The sequence below is a fragment of the Equus quagga genome, chromosome 1 (assembly GCF_021613505.1).
Source record: "Equus quagga isolate Etosha38 chromosome 1, UCLA_HA_Equagga_1.0, whole genome shotgun sequence".
Taxonomy (NCBI): domain Eukaryota; kingdom Metazoa; phylum Chordata; class Mammalia; order Perissodactyla; family Equidae; genus Equus; species Equus quagga.
The window spans coordinates 147425518-147448982 of record NC_060267.1 but is presented as its reverse complement, the minus strand read 5'-3'; the positions used below and the strand labels follow the sequence as shown (position 1 = coordinate 147448982).

At 40.9% G+C, this 23465-nt stretch overlaps 1 protein-coding gene across 1 annotated transcript in view; it reads left to right on the top strand.

Annotated features, from left to right (window-relative positions):
• STAC (SH3 and cysteine rich domain) overlaps window positions 1-23109 on the top strand; it is a 151235-nt gene extending 128126 nt beyond the window's left edge. The window contains exons 9-11 of the mRNA XM_046650575.1: window positions 3290-3341; window positions 3434-3571; window positions 18142-23109. Coding sequence (XP_046506531.1) covers window positions 3290-3341; window positions 3434-3571; window positions 18142-18240 — 289 coding nt within the window. The 3' untranslated portion in view covers window positions 18241-23109. The remainder of the gene's footprint in view (window positions 1-3289; window positions 3342-3433; window positions 3572-18141) is intronic.
• Window positions 23110-23465: the final 356 nt, after the last annotated feature.

The window sequence follows — 23465 nt, the reverse complement described above, 5'->3', positions numbered from 1 at the left end:
TGTGTCGTTTAGTTAACATGGGTCGTGCCCTCAGGGACTACCCATCCCTGGGCGTGAGAGTAAGTCTCTATCTAGACCATAGGAATAGAGGTCAGATTCACCCCAATCTCCAGCTTTATTCCCTACTTACAATTTCTGCCAAACCATAAACTAAGTCATTGTATTTGATACTAACACATGGTTTCTTAGGTTATTAGGTTAAATAAAATCTGCTGGAGCTAGAAAGATTTTTCTACATCAACTTTCATCCTTGCTGCTTAATTAAATCCCTCACCTGGGAAAAGAGTGATTTTCAGCCCTCTCACTTTCTGCGGCATCAGCGTGAAACTGTGACTGTTGAAATACCAAAATGCCAGTTGTGTTTAATGCTTCAGGTACAACAAGCCTGTTATATCTGGAATCCACTACGAAGATAGATATTAACTGAGAATTGAAAATGACAGCAGGGGAGATTGGATCAGAATCGCAAAATGAGCACACAAATCTACTTTCTCTCTTGCTCCAATCCCTTAAAATGTCAGAAAATATATATTTTTTTTAAGAATACATCCATAATGGTACTAGAAAACAAGAAATAATGCTCTCAGACACCCAATAACCTTGGGAATTTCCTGGCAGACCACAGCAAATAGAATTGAGTTAAGAAGAATGTAGATGACCAGAGACCAAAGAATGCTCAGGAAAAAACAACATTAGATGCAGGAGCACTTTCAAAGAGATGCTGAACTCACAGCAAATTCACTAAAGAGCAGGAAGGTGTCTCTGGTGGCTTAACTGTATTAATGGCCCCAATTCTTCACCCCTCCCTTGTATTCATGCCCTTTGCCATGAGACTTTGCAGTTCCTCTAACCACAGACGTAGAGCTTATTACCCCATCCCTTGAGTCTGGACTGGCCTTGTGATTAGCTTTGCCCAGTAAAATGAGGCGGAAGTGATGATGTGTCAATTCTGGGCCTAAGTCTTAGAGGCCTCGTGTGTTTTGCATGTTTCCATTTGCTGCTCTTAAACCTCTGGCATTGCCGTGAATGTCCAAACTAGCCTTCTGGGGTATGAGAAACATGGACTGAGGCAAAGTCACTGCAGTCAGCCCAGTCAATAGCCAGCCAACACCTAGGCATATGAGTGAGCCATTGAGGCTTTGTGGCTGTTTGTTACACAGCATTATCATGGCAATATATAACTGATACAGAGTCCCAACTGTGTTCGTAACCCCACATCACTGCTTATAATGAACAGTAGGCAGCAATGGTGTTTGACTCCAGAATGAAACCAAAACCTGCACTTCAAAGAAAGGGAACTCATGCCTAAGGAGGGCTGCTATGAGGGCACAGTGGTCTGAGAAATAAAAAGAATTCTGTTGAGATAACTCTGGACCTCCAGACCTTCAAGAGAGCAGCGGGAAAGGAAAAGGCAGCTCTGGGAGAAAAATAAACTGACCTCTCTCACCAGGGTTAAGAAAGCCTTCCTGTTTTAGCCAGTTGGGTGGTGGTAGGAGGCCCCAGACTGCCTGTCTTCTATCCCTCCAAACATCCAAAAATGAAATGCATCAGTTGACACATTTTGCTCTCTTAAATGGAGCCTGAAATTAGCCCCCACACTTGGGAGAGATACCCATTGCAGATACAGATGTATGCAATAGCAGAGAAACTCACCCAGCTGTCCACATCCTTCTATCTCTGTTTTTGGTCATTAATATAAAGAAACAACCAAGAAGCACAGATACTGGAGAAAATCCCTTGATGTGAAGGAGAAGTAATAAGATAAAGAACAGCCTAACTAATCTTAGAATCAAATCATTCAATAAAGGGAAGAAATATTGCTTTAAGAATATAATAATATCCTCAGAAAGATCCATTATAAGATTGCGTCTATAACAGAAGGTGGCAAATATGAAGGGAAATTTTCAGAAAATAATAAGGAACCCTTGGAAATTAATTTTTTTCTTAAAAAGTCTCAGTATCATAATAAACAATAGAAGAGACAAACCTAAACACAAAGTAAGCAATTAGGAAGATAAAATTCAGAAAAGTTTTAAGAACATAGAGGAAAAAAAGAGATGGGAAATGTACCAGAATGAGAAAAGGTGTGGACAATTGATCCAGAAGGTCCAATATGTGTTGACTAGAAGTTCCAGAAGGAAAGAAGAGAGAAAATTGATGGGAGAAAACAACAAAAGAAATAGTAGACAAAATTTTCCCATGGTGGAAATGAGTCTTCAGATTGCAAAAGCTCTGTAAGTACTGAGTAGAAAGAATTAAAACACACATCCACACACACGCACACACACAACACACACACATGTGGACATGAGAATCAAACAAGAAGTGGCAAATAACCACCACATCAACAATAGAACCAACAACAAAAAACATGTAAGTCTTCAGTTAAACCCAAGTAATTCTTTTTTTTTTTTTTAAGAGTGGCCCTGAGCTAACATCTGTTGCCAATCTTCTTTTTTTCCTTCTTCTTCTTCTCCCCAAAGCCCCCCAGTACATAGTTGTATATTCTAGTTGTAGGTCCTTCTGGCTCTGTATGTGGGACACTGCCTCATCATGACTTCATGAGCGGTGCTAGATCCACCAGGAGCAGAACTGGTGAAACACTGGGCCGCCGAAGCAGAGCGCGCAAACTTAACCACTCCGCCACGGGGCCGGCCCCAGACCCAAGTAATTCTTGAGGAAAGATGTAAAACACGTATACATATGAGCCTAGAACAAAATTCAAAATGATCCTGACGTAAAAGGTGGGAGGCAGGGAAAGTGGAGCTAGGAAAATGTGTACTAGGTTTCAAGAAGGTACTGAGAAGATATAATGTTAAGATAATGACTAATTCTAGATGTCAATAGTAAACAAAAGAAAAATCAAAATACGTATACATATCCACATATGAATGTAAGGGCACGGAAAAGGGTCTAGAAGGAGACACAGGAAACCATTAACAGTGGTCAATGGGCAATGGGAACAGGATTGTGGGGCAGAATATAAAGGGAGACTTACACCTTGAAGCTTATCAACTTCCAAATTTTGGAGTTTTTTATAATGCAAATATGATCATCTATGTGTAAAAATAAAGCTAAAACTTATTTTAAAAATACAGCACAGAAATTACACTTGGTTTCAATGTCTAACAAAGCTGTTTTCATGGGTAGGAAGACTGGTAAAAATCATGTTTATTTCTATTTATTTTAGGATTATTCGTAGAAATGAAAGACTGTTACTTCTGACATTACCATTTGTTTCTCTTCTCCCCCTCTACTTCTCCTCCCACTCGTTCACTCTTCATTTTAGGCCAGGAGACATGATTACTCTTCTAGAAGACTCCAATGAAGACTGGTGGAAAGTAAGTATTTCTTTCTTTAAAAAAAATCATTTGGTATCTATAATTACAATGAATGCTACAATTGTGGATGCATGCCTGCTTTTTCCTTTCAGGGGAAAATTCAAGACAGGATTGGCTTCTTTCCAGCCAACTTTGTTCAGAGAGTACAACAAAATGAGAAGATTTTTAGATGTGTTAGAACCTTCATTGGGTGTAAGGAACAGGGGCAGATAACACTGAAAGAGAATCAGGTGAGTAAAGCACACAAGCACATACCAAGTGTGACCAAAGTAGAGTCACAGTCCTATTAACAAACATAGCAACTCGTATAAATCTAAATGAGTGTGGTCACATTCAAAGTATTCAGTTTGAGAAAAGATATACTTACTCCAATAATATGTGTAGTAGGATCTAAACACACGAAACCAAAATGTTGGGAAGCTCACTTGGTGGTATCTGTTCACAAGACGAAATGTAGACAACATCATGGCGGCAGAGTGAGAACATCTGGTCCCCATGCTTTTCTCTGAGGACCGCTGGTCTCTGATGTGGGCAGCTACTCCAGTCTGGGCTCTGTGCTGGTCTCCACCAATGCCTGGTTAATTTTCCATAGTCTCTAGGGAATACTTTGTTGTTACTTCCTACTGTGTTCCATGGTTCGTTGCATTGGACTCCAGTCACAAAGACCCTTCTTAGGTCTCCTTTTCCAGACGCCTAGCTTCTGCCTGCTCACTGCAACCCAAGACACCTTCACGTCACTCCATTAAACATAGGCAAGACATAGATAACCAGAGAGTATCTCAGGCCCATGCCCTGAACGTCTCCCTATATCTAATCTAGAAGTGTCTGGCGCCATCTTGCTCCAGTGCCATGTTGAATGTAGAGTTCACTATGATGCTGTCCATTTCCTAAGAAGTGAATCATGAACCCCCTGCACCTTCACCCTCCTTGCATCATCCTTTCCCATCTCACTCCTGGAATGATGACAGGGAGAAAGAGACAAGACATGCACAACTCAGCTCTTTGTCCTACTCTGCCTTTCTTCGCCTTCTTCAAGCAGAGAGAGGGCTTCCTACCGCCCCTTCTTCTCTGACTGCAACTCCCCTCGTGTCATGTCCTGCATCATCACTACAGAGTGAAATAATGTGCTTAGACCTTCAAGTTTGCTCTTGGTGTATTTAGGGATGATTTTGGAAATTAAACATTAGAAATTTCTTTTCCCTCCAAATAAAGTCTCACAATTAACTCTAATTTCCAGTTTTGAAAGTCAAACCTTGCCACTCTTTCTGTCTGCATTCTTGGTATAATAATTCTAATATTTTCTGAGGCAATCAATGCCTCTGGTTGAAAATGATGAGGCTCACCCTACAAAGAAGTGCAAAACAAAAAATGCATTAATAATTTTAATACTACCCCTCTTCACTAGAGTTACCCAAAAGACATCGCGAATGGAATTGCCTTCAAAGATAGTTTCTAAGTCCTACAAGAAAAGCGGTCATTACTTTATAATTACATCTGATTTGTAATTTTAAAAAATTGTTTTACCTAACTTGATCAACCATTTTATATGCCACATATGACTCCAAATGACCTAATTATCTTCAAACCTACAAGTGCACCCTCAAAGAATATGATTTACCTTTTCTTTATGGCTATTCAAAAGAATTTCTAAAAGAAAATCTAAAGAAAAATTATAATATGGAGGCACAACTTTTAAAAAAATGTTACATTTCCCCTCCCTTTATATTCAAGTAAATAAAAGTTAGTGAGAATGAGAGACCGATAATTCTGAGTATCATTTTTCCCTATATATTTTAACAAAAGTCAGGGATGAAGTCAGTGCAGTTGGCATCTTCATAAATACGAGGATCCATTGGTCCACTCATATTGTATAGTGATTTGGTGCCATGTATTAAGAGCCATGAAATTGCTCAACTTCATGAATGCAGTAATTCCATTTTCTATAATGTAGCCAAGAAAGTAATCTAAAATACAGGGGGGGAAACTTTATGCAAAAATAGTCATCACAGTGGTGTTCCTAGTGAAGAGAATTAAGAACAATTCCATAACAATGGAGCGGTTAAGTCAACAATAATACTGTCTTTAGTGGCTAGTGTTAGGACTAGACGGTTTTGATGGTGTTATGATAAAATGATCGAAAGAATTCTAGGATCCAGAGCCAGATCCCAGTCACCACTCCCCCAAGGTAAACACAAAGAAACAGATGGAAATGGGGCCTAAGGCCATTTTTATAATTGGAAACATAGTGAACTAGACATGACCTACGGGCCTGATGGGCCTCCTCGCCACAGCCCCACCACTGCCACCATGACCACCACCACAGGCCTGTCTGAACCTCAGAATCCTGTGGTACCAGATGACCCACAGGAGAGCAATGGATGGGAAAGGAGTGCAGCAAAACTGGCATAGGAGATAAAATGGCCTGATGACCTCCAAGGAGGAACCAGAAAGGAGAAGCTTTACCAGATGATGATAAAGCCCTGGGACATGTGGCCTGATCAGATCTCCTCTGGAGAAGTGGGGACAGACCTAGGAGAGAGGAGAGAGATCTTCAAATATTGTGTCACCATCTTAGATGATGGTTTTATAAACAGTAAGGGAGTAAGTTAAATATTAATGACTCACTGGTGGTGAAAAATTAATATAAACATAAGGGAAAAAAGGAAAAATTGGAAGGTTTGTTTAAGGGCTTTTTTCCTTCCCATTTAAATTGCTTTCATAGTGTAAATTTTTAAAAACTAAATTTAAAAAGAAGCGAAATTAAAAATACTCAATCTTATCTTTTGAATTTAATAATGTAAAAGTACACAGCATTGCTGTGATTTTCCTGGGCCTCAATCTTGCACATGCACACACACACATCACCGCATCCCACCATTGCTGTATCTAATTGTAGTTAGCTGCTGCTTATATAAATGCAAGTACCCCCAGAGGTATATGCCGTCTAATGATTTTTGGTTATTAAAATCTCTAATAACCTTAGGAAATTGGGTCACTGGGCTGTATGGTTTCACCCCAGTTTTAAAGTCTTACTTCAAATTGGCATTCTTCCTGCCTACAAAAATTGCTTATGGGCCAGCTCCAGTGGCCTACTGGTTAAGTTCAATGTGCTCCACTTCAGCGGCCCAAGTTTGGTTCCTGGGAGCCAACCTACACCACGCTCTGTTAGTGGCCGTGCTGTGCTGGCAGCCCAGATACCAAAAAATAAAGGAAGATTGGCATGGATGTTAGCTCAGGGCAAATCTTCCTCAGCATAAAAAAAAAAAAAAATTGCTTACAAAGTATACCCACTTTAGGACAGACTGCATTTTGAAAATTACATAACCTCTCCTTTACCTGGTCCCTTGTGAACAGAATATATGTTTAAAGAGATCAAAAGCCATCAATGTGCTGGCATTAAATACGCCTCTCTTAAGATCTTCTCCTTCATTTTTTGCCCAGAGTTGCTCATTCTCCCTGGAGCTGGTGTTTGCCCAACACATTGCTTCCCCAAGTGCTTCCCAGAGATAGAAGAAGCCATCATCTGCCTATAAAGAACAGTGGCAGCTAAGGGACCTCTCTTAACAACAGCACCCGGGGAACCCCTCCCCCCTGGCAGATTGCACAGACCACTATGTCACCCATAAAAATGTAAGGAAAACTCTCATGGCTATTCCTTTTTGGCATCGTGATGCCCTGTTTTACGGTCTGCTGCTTGAGAGAGAAGCTTTTGTCTCCAGCCTCTGGTTCACAGAGAAGGAAAGAACAAATTAATATTGTCCTAGACATCGTCAGAATACTAATTGGTATAAGTATCATCATTATTGCTAGTCATTATTTAACAATGTCATACATATATATTATATAATATTTATAAAGCTTACACACCTACATTTTATTTGGGGTTCCACACGTGCCCTATGAATTTTATAAGTTCATTATTCACTATTTATATTTTCTAAATGAGGAAGCAAAGGCTCATAGAGGTTATGCCTTGCTTAAGGCAGCAAAAACCTGGAAAGTAACCAGGGCGAAACTTGAACTTAGGTCTGCAAGCTCCAAGCCAGTGCCTCCCGCTGAGCCCCCCATGTGTCCTGATAATGCAGAACAAACTCAACAGTAAAGTGCCACGTACATAGTGCGGCTCCCAGAGAAGGCAAGTGTCATAAAAGCGAGTGTCCTAGGACCACAGGGCCCCCTGAAAGCAAATTCCTGCTCATGTGGACACTCAGCAGTACTGAGTCACTCTTAGTTCCAAGCATTGCAATCATTCTCATCAGGCTGAGAGCCCGTCTCTGTCGTCACACACACCCCACAAAGCAAATAGGCACTTTTCCCAGCTGGATTCCACGCCAATGCTTCAGACTTCTCCAAGTTTACCCACCTGTATCCTCCCTGTTCCCCAAACTTGGAAAGTCTTTTGGATGAAATAAATTCAAGAAGGATGTTCATCTTTATTGGCAAAATGTTGTTAAATAATTTTGCCAGCATGATTGATCTTTGTTTCTCAGAATAATCTTGTGCTTCCCCATTTGAGGTTAAACATTGCTTTTGTTATTAAAATACAAATCAGTGAAACCAGAAGGCAAATTAGAATTTGCTCAAGTTGATCAATTTCCAGAAGTAGAACATCTGCTCAGTGACGTCTACCAATTCCTTGGCCGTATTGCCCCAAAAAATATTTTCTGAGAATGGGCTCCACTCTCACGGTTGAACTGACAATCTACTGGGAGGGGGGGTGAGGCCAACAACCCAGCCTCTGCAATCAGCAGTGTTCAAGGCACAACATAGCATTTCAGCCTGAAACTGGAACCACATGGATCTGCCAACAATTCATTAGGAATGTCTCATAACCCCTGATGTTTGCCCAGCCTGGTCTTTCTCAAGGTGCGGTCTGAAGACCACATGAATCAGATTCACCTGGGAGCTTGCTGAAAATGCAGATTCCTGACTCCATCCCAGACCTGCTGAAACAGAAGTTTTCAGGATAAACACAGAGAATCAGTCTCTTTTACAAACACCCCAGGTGTTCTAATCAAAGCTAAAGTTTGAGAATGACCTTCATTTCCATTATCTCACTTTTAAGTGTTATCCTAGATTTGTGACAAAGGAAGGCATTTTTATTTACAATTACCTATGAGTCAATAATAGGCCCTGAGGTCTCTACCCCTACACAAATTCTCTATTTTCAATCTTTGTCATCAACATGGCAACCCATTTTTTTATAAATGTCAGTCACCTGAAAGAAAATTTGCATTTTAAAAATCTATTCTTGAGAAAAAATTTTAAAACTTGTCTCCGCTTTAGTGTCTTAAACTATTTTAGGTGTAAAATTTCAAAACATGCTTGTTAATTGAGAGGAGTACTACAAAGTAGCAGCAAAAACATGGATTCTAGCATCATACAGAAATGGATCCATATCCTGTGTGATTTTGGCAAAGTCACCTCTGAACGTCAACGTTTCCATCTGTAAAATCAGCATAGCAGCATCTCCCTCTTGACGTGGACGTGAGGGTTCAATGTCTCCACCTGGGTAAAACGACAGCATGGTGCCTGGCCACCACTGGTGCTTAGCAAGGTCATTTGCCTTGTGGCCATCAGCATTCACAGAAAAGCCTAAAGGGGCAATTCATCTGCAGCAACCAATGCCACCTAAAATCACCTAGCAAACATCAGAAAATAGCCAGCATGATATTTGTAACTCTAAAAATATAAAGAGACAACTAGTCATTAGTGGGGAAATAGAATAAAGTTGATACTGAAAATAAATGCAATGCATCTCTTTGATTAAATCACATTTCTACCTCGGGGGTTAATTTGTCTCACAATTATTGTATTATTTTTTCACAGAACTCTCGTTGCCAATAGAATTAAGTTATTCTTTTGTTGTGAACACAACTAGAGTTTGCCTTGACACAAGAGTATGTTTTCTTCATTTTTGAAATTTAAAAAAATCCTTATTAAATCAACTTGAAACACCATAAAAATATTTTTAAATCCGTCCATAATTCTGTCATCCCTATAGAACTATTTTCATGGAGTCCTTGTATTCTACCAAAGCTTTAAAGAAAAACGGATAAATTATTTTTACATTCTAAAACTAAAATGCATTTATTGTGGAGAAAATTTGGAAAATACCCCAAAAAATATATAAAGAAGAAAATAAAGAGCACAGGTAATTCAACCATCAAGTTATTATCAACATAAACACTTTCGTGTATTTCCCATCCACCTTTTCTCCTAATTCATATTTTGATATCACATTCTATTTAGTTTTCCAATTTTTTTTAACTTAGTCACTAAATGTTTATCAAAACCGTTTTTAACAGTTGCATAACATTTCATCACATAGATCCCAGGTTGGCAAACTATGACCCATGGGTCAAATCTGGACCTGTTTTTTAAATAAAGTTTATTAGAACAAAGCTACATTCATTCATATGTGTATTGTCTGTGGCTGCTTCCACGCTACAACTGCTGAGCTCAGTCGTTGCAACAGAGAACATATGCCCTGCAAAGCCTAAAATATTTGCTATTTGGTCCTTTACAGAAAAAGTTTGCCAACCCCTCTCTAGACGTACGAGAATGTATTTAAGTATTCCCCTATTGTTGAATATTCAGAGTTTTTCTTTTTTTATTGTTATTATTGATAACTGCAATGAACATCTTTAAACCTAAATCTTTCTCCATAACTGATTACTTCCTTAGGATATACTTTAAAATTTATACAAAAATGGACAAAAGGTTTTTACAGTTCTTGATACATACTGCCAAATTGCCTCCAAAAAGTTTGTGCCAATTTGTACCCACATCAGTTGTTTATGAGAATATTCAGGTCACCACATCCTTGCCAGAACTGAACTTTACTCTTTGTGATATCTATCATTTTGATAGATGAATAATATTTCATGTTAATCTGCATTTCCTGAATAGTTAGTGAGGTTGAAATTTTATCATGCGTGTGATGAGATATTTGTATTTTTTTATGAATAATCTGTTTACATACTTTGCCTGTTTTCTTACACTTTTGAAAAAGTTTTCTATCTTTTAAGACTATTTTCACCTGGTCTACCATGTGTGGCAAACATTTTCCCCAGTTTATCATTTGCCTTTTTGATCTTAATGCTTCTTTCTTTAGGAACTTAATAGCTCTTTGGTTGGATCATCTCTATTTCACAATATTTCCTTTATAGTTTTAATCTCTTTATTGCTGTCCACTTTATCACTCTCCACTTCTCCCTAAGAGAACGTTTCAAGATAATCCTCCACTTCATTTCAATTTCCTGAAGTTTTAATTCAGTCTTTCATTACTTCTAACATAGATTTTAATTTAGTGCTTATTTCTTTGTAGTCTTCTTCTCAATCAGCCCCCTTTCCTCTGCAGCATCTTATTTTTGCATCTCATTACATTATCTCTTCATCTCAAGAGATTCTCCCCTTAAGACATCAAGGTCAAGTCTTCCTTCAACCTATTGCATCCAATATGTCTAAAAGTTTTTCTTTCAGACATAAGCATATGTTTCCTGCAATATTTTTTTGATGTCTTATAGTAACAGTCTTGATCCTTTCATCTTGTGGTAAGCAGAATAACAGCCCCATGTCCTAATCGCCAAAACTTTGAATATGTTACCTTACTTGGCAAAAGGGACTTTGCAGATGTGGTTAAGTTAAGGATGGGAGAGTATCCTGAATTATCCATGTGAGACCAATGTAATCACAGAGGTCCTTATAAGAGGAAGACAGGAGAGTCAGAGTCAGAGGAAATGTGACGACAGAAGCAGAGGTCAGAGAGAGAGAGAGTTTCGAAGATGTCATGCTGCTGCCCTTGAAGATGGAGGAAGGGACCAGAAGCCAAGGAATGCAGGTGACCTTTAGAAGCTGAAGGCTAGGAAACCAATTCTCTCTTAGAGCCTCCAGAGGAAATGCAGTCCAGCCAACATCTTGATTTTAGGACTTCTGACCTCCAGAACTGCAAGATAATAAATTTGCACTGTTTTAAGCCACCGAATCTGTGGTAATTTGTTACAGCAGCCGTAGGAAACTAATGCAGATTTCGTGCAAGAGGGACTTCACAGATGTGATTAAGGTTATGGACTCTGACAGAGCAAGATCCTAGATAATCTAGGTTGACCAAATCTAATCACTTGAGCCCTTAAAGGCAATGAAATGTGTCTGGCTGAAGTCAGAGAGATGCAGCAGTAGAGGTCAGAAGAGAGATGATGAAGAAGGGTGGGTCAGAGAGAGATTAAGTATGAGAAGGACTCAATCCACCCTTATTGGATTTGAAGATGTAGGAAGGGACCACAAGTCAGGGAATACAGGTGGTCCCCAGAAACGGAGAATGTCCTTGGCTGGTAGCCAGCAAGGAAACAGGAACTTCAGTCCTACAACCACAAAGAACTGGATTTGGCAACAACCTTAGTGAGTCTGGAACTGAAAGGAAATAAAAGAACAAAAAAGTCCCTGTTGAATCCTTGATTTTGGCCTCATAAAACCCAGAGCAGAGAAAACTAGCTGAGTCCCCCAGACGTAAGAAATACAGAACTGCAATGTGATAAATTGTGTTGTTTAAAGCCACCAAATTTGTGGTGATTTATTACAACAGCAATAGTAAACTAATGCACATCTCAATTTACAAAACTCAAATTGAGTGGACCTCAAAAGGTGTATTTTACTCACGTAATAAGAGGTCTGGATACAGAGAAGTTTTTGGATTCAAAATTCAGCAGCTTAATCCCATGGTCAGGGATCTAGATTCTTCCACCCTTCTGCTCCGCCATCCTTGAAATATCAGCCACCTCCCCTAGTGGTCACAGATAGCTGCAGCCACTCCAAGAAACCCTTCCAGATGAGGAAAGAGATATTCTTCCTAGTGCTTCTTTTTTAAGAGGAAAACAAACTTTTCCAGAAGTTCCCTAGCAGATATTCCATCCTGTTTCATTGGCTGGAACTGAGTCTCAAGGGAGTCACTAAGAGAATCACTAGCAAGGAGAATAGAAACAGGTTAGGACCAATTAGAATTTACCTGAGTCAAATAGGGTAGGGATGGACAAAAGAACAAAAGTCAGGACTCTGCTGCATGGAAAAGGGCAGAAATGACTGATGATATCAACCAATGGCATCTGCCTCAAGCAATTTACTTACCCTAGAACAGGGAGCGATCAGTGCAGAGCTGAGGTTTCCCAGCTGAGAAGATGAGTGCATCAGTGTGGTCTAGCTCAGCGTCCACTCATGGGTTTTCAAGTATACTCAGTTGGAGGATTAGGTAGTCATGCATTGCTCTCATACTAACTTCTAGTATCTAAGAGGCATTCATTCAATGTTGGTCTGCTGGGTTGAGTTAGGATTTGGTTCTATCACCATTGCTTTTTGCCTCAACATTCTAAACTCCTGGAGTACATGATAAACTACTTTCTCCTTCATGCAAGATCCCATGGTCTTTCTGTCTTCATTCCCACTCGCTGTATTTTATTTGCTGAGACCTCGCCTCACAGGAGACACTTGTGCCACCTCTAATTTTCCCCTACTTCCTGTCATTTCCCAATAAATGTAGAAAGAGAAGCATTGATGGGGAGGAGGGTAGAATGGGAGGGAAAAAGTGAATTTTGACTACGTCAGGAAGTCGAGCCCATAGTATCAAGACATGGCTACCCCATTTTCTGCTCAGGGCAGCTGCTGCATCTCTGAGCGTGGGATAGACCATGAAGGAAGAGTCATCTTTTAGGCTCAGAGATTTGTCCTTGATCCAGCAGCACAACTTGCCTCAGTCATCAACTGAGTTCCTCTCCAAAGGTCTTATGGAAATTCCAATCACCTTCTGGAATGGCTATCCATCTTGGCATTCTGTGTTATAACATTTCTTCCCCACCCCCACCCCCATTATTCATAGATATTTTGAGAGGAAGACTGAATCCAGGATTGCTAGGCGAGAAATATTTTTAAATAAAATGACTGCTCCTCAGTTATAAGTGGCAGCACATTTGAATGTTAACGAGTTTGGAGGCAATGCAAGGGAAAACTTTAAGTGTTATTAGCATCTGTGCTCCCAGAAGTGGGTTAGATGGAATGAGTTTCCATCACTGTACCTTAAAAAAGTGTGTGCATGTATGTATATATATTTATATGAAAAAAATATAATTTCCTGCTATTCTTCCAGATAAAAATTTGTGTTTATCAATTAAAAATGCCTTTTGATGAAGTGAAGTGAACTTGAAAGTGAACTTATAAATGAACTAGGGAGAATTAACATTGTTACATTTAATCTTAGCATCCAGGAATATGATCATGTTCTTTCATGGATTCAAGATTTTGTATCAGTCAAAGTTCTGTAGTTTTCTCCTCAAAAAAAAGAAACTGTAGGATTTTAGCCAGTTAGGACCTAAATGGGACTGGGTCAAGAGGGACACTTAACCAGCAGGTAGCATAATTTGGGGCAACACAGGAAAAGAAGCAGAGGTCCTAGGAGTGGATCAGCAATCAGATATCAAGTAGAGACAAGAGTGGAAAATCCAGTCCACTCTAATAGTCTTTAAGAATTGAGGGACGTGAGAGCAGGAGGGTGGTTGAGCTACAAATTCAGAAACCAGAGCAGAAACGTGGATGAGTGGTGTTAAAATAATAATAATGATGATGATAATAATAATGACTAAGAGGCCAAAGATTGAATGCTGACTGTTAAAGTTTAATTATCAAGATGGACCTGCAATCCAGCAAAGAGTCTAGGCTTTGGGGCATGAGATTGGGAAAGAAATGGGGTAAGTCTTTCAAAGCTGAAAGACCATAAACTATCTGTCTCATATTACAAATGCAAAGTCTCTGAGGGGCTGGTGGTAGCTGGGAGTGATAGTTAGGTAAGCACTGGGCTGGCTGGAGAAGGTTTGCTGTGTGAGTGGTGCCTCTGCTCTGTGTGTGCTGTCTCTGCCGTGGTACTGAGATGCCCAGCTCACCACTGCTGCACACATGATGTGCCCGAGCCAGGTCTGTACCATGGTCAGCAAGCTGGGTGGACAAGTTAGGATTCTTCAGCAGTGAGAAGAAAATTGCTGCAACCTTCAGAAGGCTTCTGGCTGGAGAGAAAAGAGAGAGAGGAGGAAAAAGGAAGAGAAGATGAGAAGGCGGGAGAGAGGCAAGGGAGACAATGGTTAACAAAAGAAGAAGGGAGAGGAGAGGTGAGAAGAGGAAAAGACAGAAGAGAGGAAAGAGAGCTGCTTTAAATAAATCTGACCAGCTCCTCTCTCCACTTAAAAATCCTCAACAGTTGGTAGATACCAATAGTCCTTTTAGCCCTTTTCCCATCTGCAAAGCCCTGATTTTTGTTCTCTTGTCCATCTCAATGGTTCATGATTCAGGTAAACCTTAACTGAATTGATTGAATTGGTTCCATTCCCCTTGCTGGTGATTATTTTAGTGGTTGGCTTTTGACCCGGTTCCAGTCAATGAGATAGGTCAGAAGGTCAAGTAGGGGATTTAGCAAGCCTTGCATTTCCTGCACATTCGTGACCCTGCCAGCCTTTCTGGCTTCATCTCACACCTTTCATCACCTCCAACTCCCTGTTCCAGCTACACTGTTCTAGTTAGTCACTCTACAGTGCCGCAGTCTCTTGACCCTGGAATTTGTTCCTATTCTACTCTTTTCCCTCCCTCCCACAATACCTCCCTCTCTTTGCTTAAATCTTGTTTCTTCAGGGAGGTCTTCCTTACCCCCAAGGCTAGATCAGATTGCCATACATGTTCACATCAGCACCCTTTTCTTCACTCGTTAATTCATTCAAAAAATATTAATGATTTACGTGGTCAGTGGGTTTATTAAGTATTGTTCAATGGATAATTGGATTAAAACAGGCCTGGCCCTCAGGCTCATCATATAGGTCATTACTCAATGAAGCTCTTGCCTCTCAGTTCTGCTCAGCAGGCTCTGTGAGAGCAGGGATTGGTCTGCCTCTCTTTTTTTTTTTTTTTCTGCTAGTTCCTCAGCTTCTGGAATGGCATCTGGTACATAGTAGGCACCCAATAAAAATTTCTTGAATGAACGAATGTAGAAAGTGGGGAATTAAGGGTCCTTAGACAATTGAAGTAGGTCTGACAGCGTGATGAGTAACACATTTGCTAGAATAAACAACTGTTCAGTTGTCTGGGATGAGGAAGTTCCTGGTTTCGGGGGATTTTCAGTGCGAAAACTGAGAACGTCCCGGGCAAACCAAGACAAGTTGGTCACTTATTCATGGCCTTCCAACCCAAAGGAGTTCTTCTGGCTCCCACCCCCTTCCCCCTCTCTTCTCCCTGTAATTAATCTTCTGGACTGATCTTTCCATCCCACCTCTAACGAAAGGAAATGTTTCCAACTTTGCCGTTTCTTCCTAAAATGCTAGATTCTCAAGCTTGGAAAGTTAGTATTTGTACCACCAGAATTTCAAATTCTAGACCTTCATTTCTGGGTAGAGAGAAAGCTGCTGAAGCCTATTTTTCAGCCATTTGTACTCATTATTTTCAACTTTCTTTAACTTCTTCATTTACTTACCCATTATCTGCTCCCAAACCTGTCTAAGCTGTACATAGTGGGTGCAGAGCTCCTCGTCCTTACAAAGGACTCCCAAAATCAAATAACTCTAGAGATGCCAACTAGAAGGAGCAAAATAAGTGAATATATCCAACAAAGCATGAACGTTTGTGCTTCTTGGCCTCCTGTTTCTGCGACACCTCCAAACAACTCTTCCACTGCCTCCATCAAGCAACGTTTCTCTTCCACACTGAAATCCTAAGAGAGAGAAGGATAAGCAAAGGTTTACTCTATATATAGACACGCATCTGAACCATCACGGGTGTTTTGCTAAAGAGACTGAAATTTACTATTCATATAAATGATGTAAAACTCTGAAAATGACCCAAAAAACTAATGGAGACCCAAACTGCAGTCCATTTTTTAGTTATTCTAAGGCATAAGGTAATGGTTTAAGGCTCTTAGCTCTGGCCAGGATTTTGGTTTTCTGATTTCTTGTCCAGTGTTCTCTCTGTTCAGCATCAACACAATACAACATCTATGTGTGCATGTGTCAGTGAGTTGTTTTCAAATTTGATTTCTTTATTTAAATATTTCAGTTAAACATGTTTTAAATAAGCATCTAGAACAAACTTGCACAACGGGGCAGGTGTTCAGCTATTCATTGCTGCTGACTGGTTGAACTTCTATTAAGGATTGTTCAATTGCGGCACATTTCAATAAAGAAGAAAACTCACTCTTTAACAGATTTTAAAGGTAAATCTTCCTCTCAAGGCATTTTTCTGGGTTCTTACAAGACATATACTCCCTGCCCATCACTGAGGTCTCTCACCTGTGGTGTTTCTGTCATGGGCAACGGCAGGTCTCAACTTTTGAAAATCAAATAGTCCACCCTCTTTTTGGGGGTCACTTTACCCATCAGGTTCTAGTACAATCTAACATGACTCCTGGGCTATTACTCTCTCACAAGTGACCCACCTCTGGTCTTTGTGAAAGTCAACACAATCTTCTGCTCTTATAAATTAATCCGTCTTTACTTCACTGTCTGAGTCCTTTTCCATTCACATTTCTCACACAGTAGATTTCTGAAACATGATTCACATATGAGTCTATTGTATGCCCCACATACCAGGAGGCATAAATCAAGCTCTTTATGTGTCCTATTAAAGCCCCTCATCTTGTGTGAAAGAAGAGCCCACTTTGGTGGTTTCTGTTGGTGTCCTGCACACACTCCCTTCACTAAGTGTGTGTGCCCAGCTCCCAGTTGCCATGTTGGCTACTAACAACTCACAGCTGCTCCTTCTCCAGCGAATCCCCCTTGGTGGAACAAGAGCTGCCTCATCTGCAAGGTGATGCCCCTCACGCCCCAGATCAGCTAGTGGCCAGTGGCTGACATTGAGTCCAAAAGGCCAGATCCTTTGCTTCAAAGTAGGACAACCCCATGGTGCACTTCATGCTCCAAGATTCTCATAGGATCAGACTGAGGCTCATCTCCAGCTGACACCACACCATTGCTTAGCTCCTTCTCCTGCCCCATCCTGCTTCCCTCACTTCCCAGCTCCTGAGAGCACGCCCTCGATAGGTCACTTGTACAGGAATTCTTGTCTCAGGCTCTGTTAAGGAATCCAACCTAAGACATAACCCACCACCCATGGAAGCAGGTCGAGTGGGAGAAACTCACAACACACTAACAGCTCTATTCGAAAACCTCTTCTCATTTACATCTGGCCATATCCACCCTTATGTGCCCTTCAGTATCCTATGAGCAGTGAGTGACAAGGCTACCCAAATGGATTTTAGCCACTTCATTTTTAAGTGCAGCGCAGGTGGCTTACTCTGGAATATGGGAGATGTTGGCATTTATTTGCTTGGGGCCAGGAATGAAATAGCTTCCTTTGACTTCCTAATATTATATGTATAAACTTCCAAGCACATGACAGGAGCCTGCTAAATGGCAACTGTTATTTTGGATCTTTAAATAACGTATTGAGGACTGATTGCATGCCAAATGGTAGGCTCTGTGATAAGCGTTATCTCATTCTGTCCTCATAGTGACTCTTCAGAGGGACACAGTATTATCAATCCCATTTTATTGATCCTCGTTCATAAATCAGAAAATCTTCAATGCCTGGGCCTAGTTCCAAACCTAGGGTTCTGCCTAATTTGTGATTCAATTTTTTTCTCACAGAGCCACAATTTCCCACCCTGCACCTGTTCTCCCTTTTCCAGTGTGATGGGCCACTGACCTCAGCCAGCAGTGATTCAAACTCAAGTTCTAACTTCTTTCTTGTTGACACTTTTGGTTTTTTCTTCTTTCTCATTCAGATCTGTGTGACTTCTGAAGAAGAGCAAGACGGCTTTATCAGAGTCCTCAGTGGAAAGAAGAGAGGCCTCGTCCCCCTCGATGTCCTAGAAGACATCTGATTGCTGGCCGCTCCTCCTTCTGCAGTAGGCAAGCTCTGCTGCGATGCCTCATCTCACACTGTGTCAACCCAGAGGAGCTGCCGCACTGACCCGGCCACCCAGGAAACAGTGAGACAAGACTCAAGGATCTGAGACTGTGGACGAACAGCCACAAGACAGAGGGCCCATCGCACAGCATATCCAGGCTGCCCAAGGAGGGGATGAAGCTGAGAGAGTCGGCTGGCAGAGCGGAGCGCCATACTCAGCAGGGGCAGCAGGGCAGCAACCACAGCTGTCCGCCAGGACTCAACTCCCGCCCTGTCTGTGTGGTGTAAGTTAACCTGCTGGAATGTGCCCCAAGTTTGCAGTGCGGCCCCAGTGTGAGGCTCAGATCCATGCAGCCAAGTGTGATTCTGGTTCCAGACCTTTGTCCCCAGCCCCAACCAATCAGCATCATCATATTTGAGACCCCAAGCAGTCTCTCAGCAGAGCATCAGGAAGTCCTACTTCCTAGCCCCCAACATTCCAGTGTACCCCTCAGGCCCCCTAACTTTGTGATTGCGCTGTCTCTTCTGTCCTCTGAGTAAATCCTGGTGGTGTGCATTAGATGTGAGGACTAAGGTGACGTGGCACTAACTGCAAAGACCTATCTGCCCAAAGATGGCTGATGGGCACACCCTCCTGCTGCTCTAGTTACTGACAGAGGTAACAGAACAAGATACGAGGCATAGATACAAAGGGCGACGTCGGGGGAAGATGGAGCAAAGAGCCCTTATTTATTGAAGGTTATACAGCCCCTTCAGTTATGAAGGGCTTTCCCCAAGGCGATGGAGCTAGGTAGGAGAAGGTGGGAAAAAGTCTCGATAATGAGCTCCATTTTTATGTTACATGCTCTGTGCTGGGGAGCAGGCAGCATTTTTCCCTCATGCCATCAGGTAGGACTCCATTTTGGAGGTTGAGCCCAACTTACAGGGAACCAGAAACATGGAGGAGAATGAAAAACAGCATCTTAGGAGAAAAGTAGCCAAATTGGAATCCATTCTTCTTTAGGGCAGTATATTATACCCTAGCAGAGGTAAAATGGGAAAGAATCCTTAATGCTTCATCCCTCTGAAAGCAGAGGAACTTAGGGCCTATTTGGCATCAACTAGGGGAATCTCTATTACTCTGTACTTATACTAATGTTTACAAGAATGCAATATACTGTGATGCCTTCCTCCTCAAGCCTCCTCCTGGCATTCAAACTTGCATCCTATTAGTCATTAATACAGTTAAACTGCAATTCACAGTGACCTTGGAATCAATGTCAGTTTGGTTTATTTTGTTACAGAGCAATAAAATCATTAGAAAAATTGGTTTTGAAAAGACTTAAGTGGATGCATCTGTGCATGTAAACGTTATTTGCCAAACCAAAGCATCATTAGTCGTCATTTATTTCTTTTGTTACTGTTCAGTATGAAGTTGGGAGCTGAGACGGGGTGGCTGCTGGTTTCACAGTAGTTTGGATGCCTTACTCTCATTTTAAAGCCAGCATCCAGAATTTCCTCCCTCTCTGACACAATGTGCAAAACTGAATGTACAGAGTCAAGATGGATTCTTTGAGAGCCAGAATGAAAGATATGACTGCTATTCTATAAAATATAATGCCAGAGTATAAACGCTCTTTGCCTCTAATTCAATATTCCATTTAATAAAGATAACACAGTGGCCAGAAAGAGCATAGAAAAACATGTGTCGCGATCTCTTCTTTCTGGTGGAATATCCACTGAAGCTTTTGGATACAGTGATGTCACATCCTATGCAAGTTTAATTTGCACTAAAAAATCAGTTTGCCTTTTGAAGTTGAACAGAAGGAGGCTGTGGTAGCCAGCCTCCAAGCTGATCCTCCAATGATCCCTGCCTCCTGATATCCTCGCCTTTGTGTAACTCCGTTCCACATGGAGTCAGGGCTGGTCTTACATGACCAATAGAATACGGCGAAAGTGATACTGCACCACATCTGATGCTAGGTCACAAAAATCCTTGCAGCTTCTGCCTTAATCGTTTGGAACACTCAGCCTTGAAACCCTGAGCCACCATGTTAAGTTTATCTCCTATCAGGCCACCATGGAGGAGAGACCCAGTGGAGAGACCGCACATTTCTGTGGCTAAGCGCCCAGATATCACCAAGCAGAAATCGTCCTGCTGAGTCCTGCCCAAGTTCTAGATTTATGAGAAGATAAATATGGTTTGTTTTTTTAAAATCACTAAGTTTTGGAGTGATTTGTTATACAGAAATAGATAACTGAAAGAGGGACTTTGTAAGTGTGCCAGCGTTAGAAAGGAGAAAAAATACTCTTTCTGCACAGCCAGGCCCAACAGTTTTTGCAAACATCAGGTATTGGAAGGTGCTTAACCCTCCAAATGCAAGATGTATAGCATTCCTTAAAGATCTGGAGTCATCCAGATATCAAAGAAAGAGCAAGATGTTCCTCAAAGCGCAGATTGCCATAATGCTTACACACACACAGAAATTTTAGGAGCCATAGTTCTGTTTCTCCTCCTGCCTGTCTGCAGAAAGGGCAAGAACAGCGATTGCTATTACCTACCAAAGTCTTGAAGGTTTCCAAGACTCAAGAAATGTCTGGAAGAAAGGCTTTCAGAATGGAGATGAGATGAAGACCTTAGGATACAGACTCTGGTGAGGGGACAGGGAAGGAGGGGAAAGTGCTAATATGAAGAAGAAAAAAGGTATCTGGGGGGATATTCTTCATAGTCTGAGGGAACAGCCTTGTACCCGCTCACCTCCTGCCCCTGCCTCCAGCTAAGGGATGGCACATATCCAGCTAAACCAGGAGAGCTGTGCCCTATACTTTACTACCAGTGCTGTAGGACTTGGATTCTATCATGATGAATTTGAAATTAATAACTCATTGAACTTTCCTCTGTGCTCCAGAAGATGAAGAATAAAACTTCTTTCACCCCCATCATTTGTAGACATCTGAATCACCTTTAATGTGAGCAGTGGGGCTGCAAAGAGAGCCTATGTGTAGAGGTCCAACTGGCTACCAGCACAGTTGATTTCACAGGCCACTTTTCCTGCCCAACTCTACATGACAAACACACACACCCACATGCACACACACTCCCATCGAGAGGAAGAGTCCAGGATCTGGGCTACATATTGAAAGCATCTAGTAGGCTGACACATGGTAGGAGCTTATCAGAGCTAGTCCTCTTTGCTATTAAAGGGAGAAAAATAAAATCAGTTGGAAGATCACAACACATGTAAATAGCCTGGTGCCAAGTACTGCTAAAAGGCAGGAAAACATCTTGGAAGTTCAAAAGCTAGTCCAGGCCACTGGCTGCTCCAAGGAGAAGAGAGCCAGGAAGGAAACATACTATTGGCCCCAGCCTAGAGCCAGGCCCAAGCAGCTGTGAAAAAGTGTTGTGTGTTCAAAAAGAAGCTTAGATTCAATAAAGTGAGCCAGACTTTTTCAATCAAGACTTCTCAGAGCCTTTAATTTGCTAATTTTGAAGGTGAATCTGTAAAAGGGGATTTAAAACTATGGAACACCTATTAGCATGAACTAGAACACACCAAGGAACGTAGTTTGGAAAATACTGCGGTAGAGAACTCTCATATAATGTGGGGTCTGCCTAAGAGCCCCAGTGCTCCCTGATGGCCCCTCTCTTTCTGCATCTCACTAGGATACCTGTGAAGTCTTGAAAAGGACAAAAGTGCACAATCATAGTAAAAATGAAGGCTGAAAGACAATCTACTCTTGAATCTGTAGAGAATAGGAGAAAGTTGGGACCTCTGTCCCCAAGGGATGGAAAACTCAGGAGTAAGAGTAGCTTTATTGTGTTCCCATAGCTTTAGCAAATACTGACCAGCAGGGCGTAGGCTGGTATAAATCTGAGAGTAAAAGAAAGTTCAGCATCGCCCAAAATAGTAGCCCCGTGAAACTGAGTGAGCAGGTGTGCTCCACAGTTTTATCCCAAAACAAAAGCCCTTACAAACAACTCGGACAAAAAAATAAAACTAGTTTAATGACATCCTCTAACAATCTGTTCACTTTTGCTCAGTTGCCATTCTGTTGTGTGTTTTGTACAACACCTGGTGTTTTTGACCCTTGGAACATGTTTTTTCTTAGCTTCCAATAAGGAAATTTAAATAGTCCTCAATCTTCCTGTGGGTAATGGAAACTTTTAACTGTACCTTGAAATTTTAGCCAGATGATAGCAATTTATTTTAGAGCTCCTTTTTAAAAATGAAAAAGTGGCTGATTTTTTTATTATCTCATCATCAAGTTTAAACAGCTATTGAAAAACTCCCATGTCTTCATGGAAGTCAGGATGTACTAAAGCCCCGAAAATATACCTTAGAAAAGTATAATACCTATTTCCAAGAAAAATGGTGGATCATCTTCAGATTTCCTCCACTGGCCTCATTTACTCAGTTTCTCAGATTACTCACCTGATCCCATCTTTTTTTATGCATGGCAATATTTTTCTTTGTCTATCTTCTCTTTTTAAACTAGCTTCTTGAAATTATGTACTTGGTTCATTTACTTTCATTCCTTATTAAGGTGAAAAAAAAAATCATCCAAGGTTATGACTTTTCCTCTGAGTTCAGCTTTGACTGTATTAAAGTTTTCCCATTTTCATTCATTTCTAAATACTCTGTAATTACAGTTTTTATTTTTTTCTTAGATTTTTTAATTTCATGTGTGTGTGTGATTAAAACCATTGTGCATTGTGGTCAGAAAATACAGTTCATATGGCTTCTGCTTGAGGAATTGATTAGCATTTTATTTTGTGCCCTAAAATACCAGTTATCTTTATAAATGTTCAAAGAATTCGGCAAAAAAGAAAAGTTATGTCTGCAGTGTATAAAGTTAAATATGTATCTACTAAATAAATGCTTAAAGTATTCAGGTCATCTATGTTCTCATTTATTTTTGCTAATGTGCTCTCTCAAAGACATGAAAGTCCATAGCAAGAAATGGTGGGACAGAAATGAAAGACACCTTGCAAGGACCTCCAATGGCTTCTTTAATGCCAGCCCTTGGAGGGAGGAAATGCCAGTGCTCTCCACCACAGTTTCCACCTCTACATTTAGGATGAATCACTAAGGCCTTTCCTAAGTAAACATTTTCTCTAACTCCATGGAGTAAACTGTAAAGGAACCACTTTAAAGTGAAGAGTTTCCAAAAATATTCTTGGAAAACCTTCAACATTGGGTCAGGGAGTCTTGACAGAGA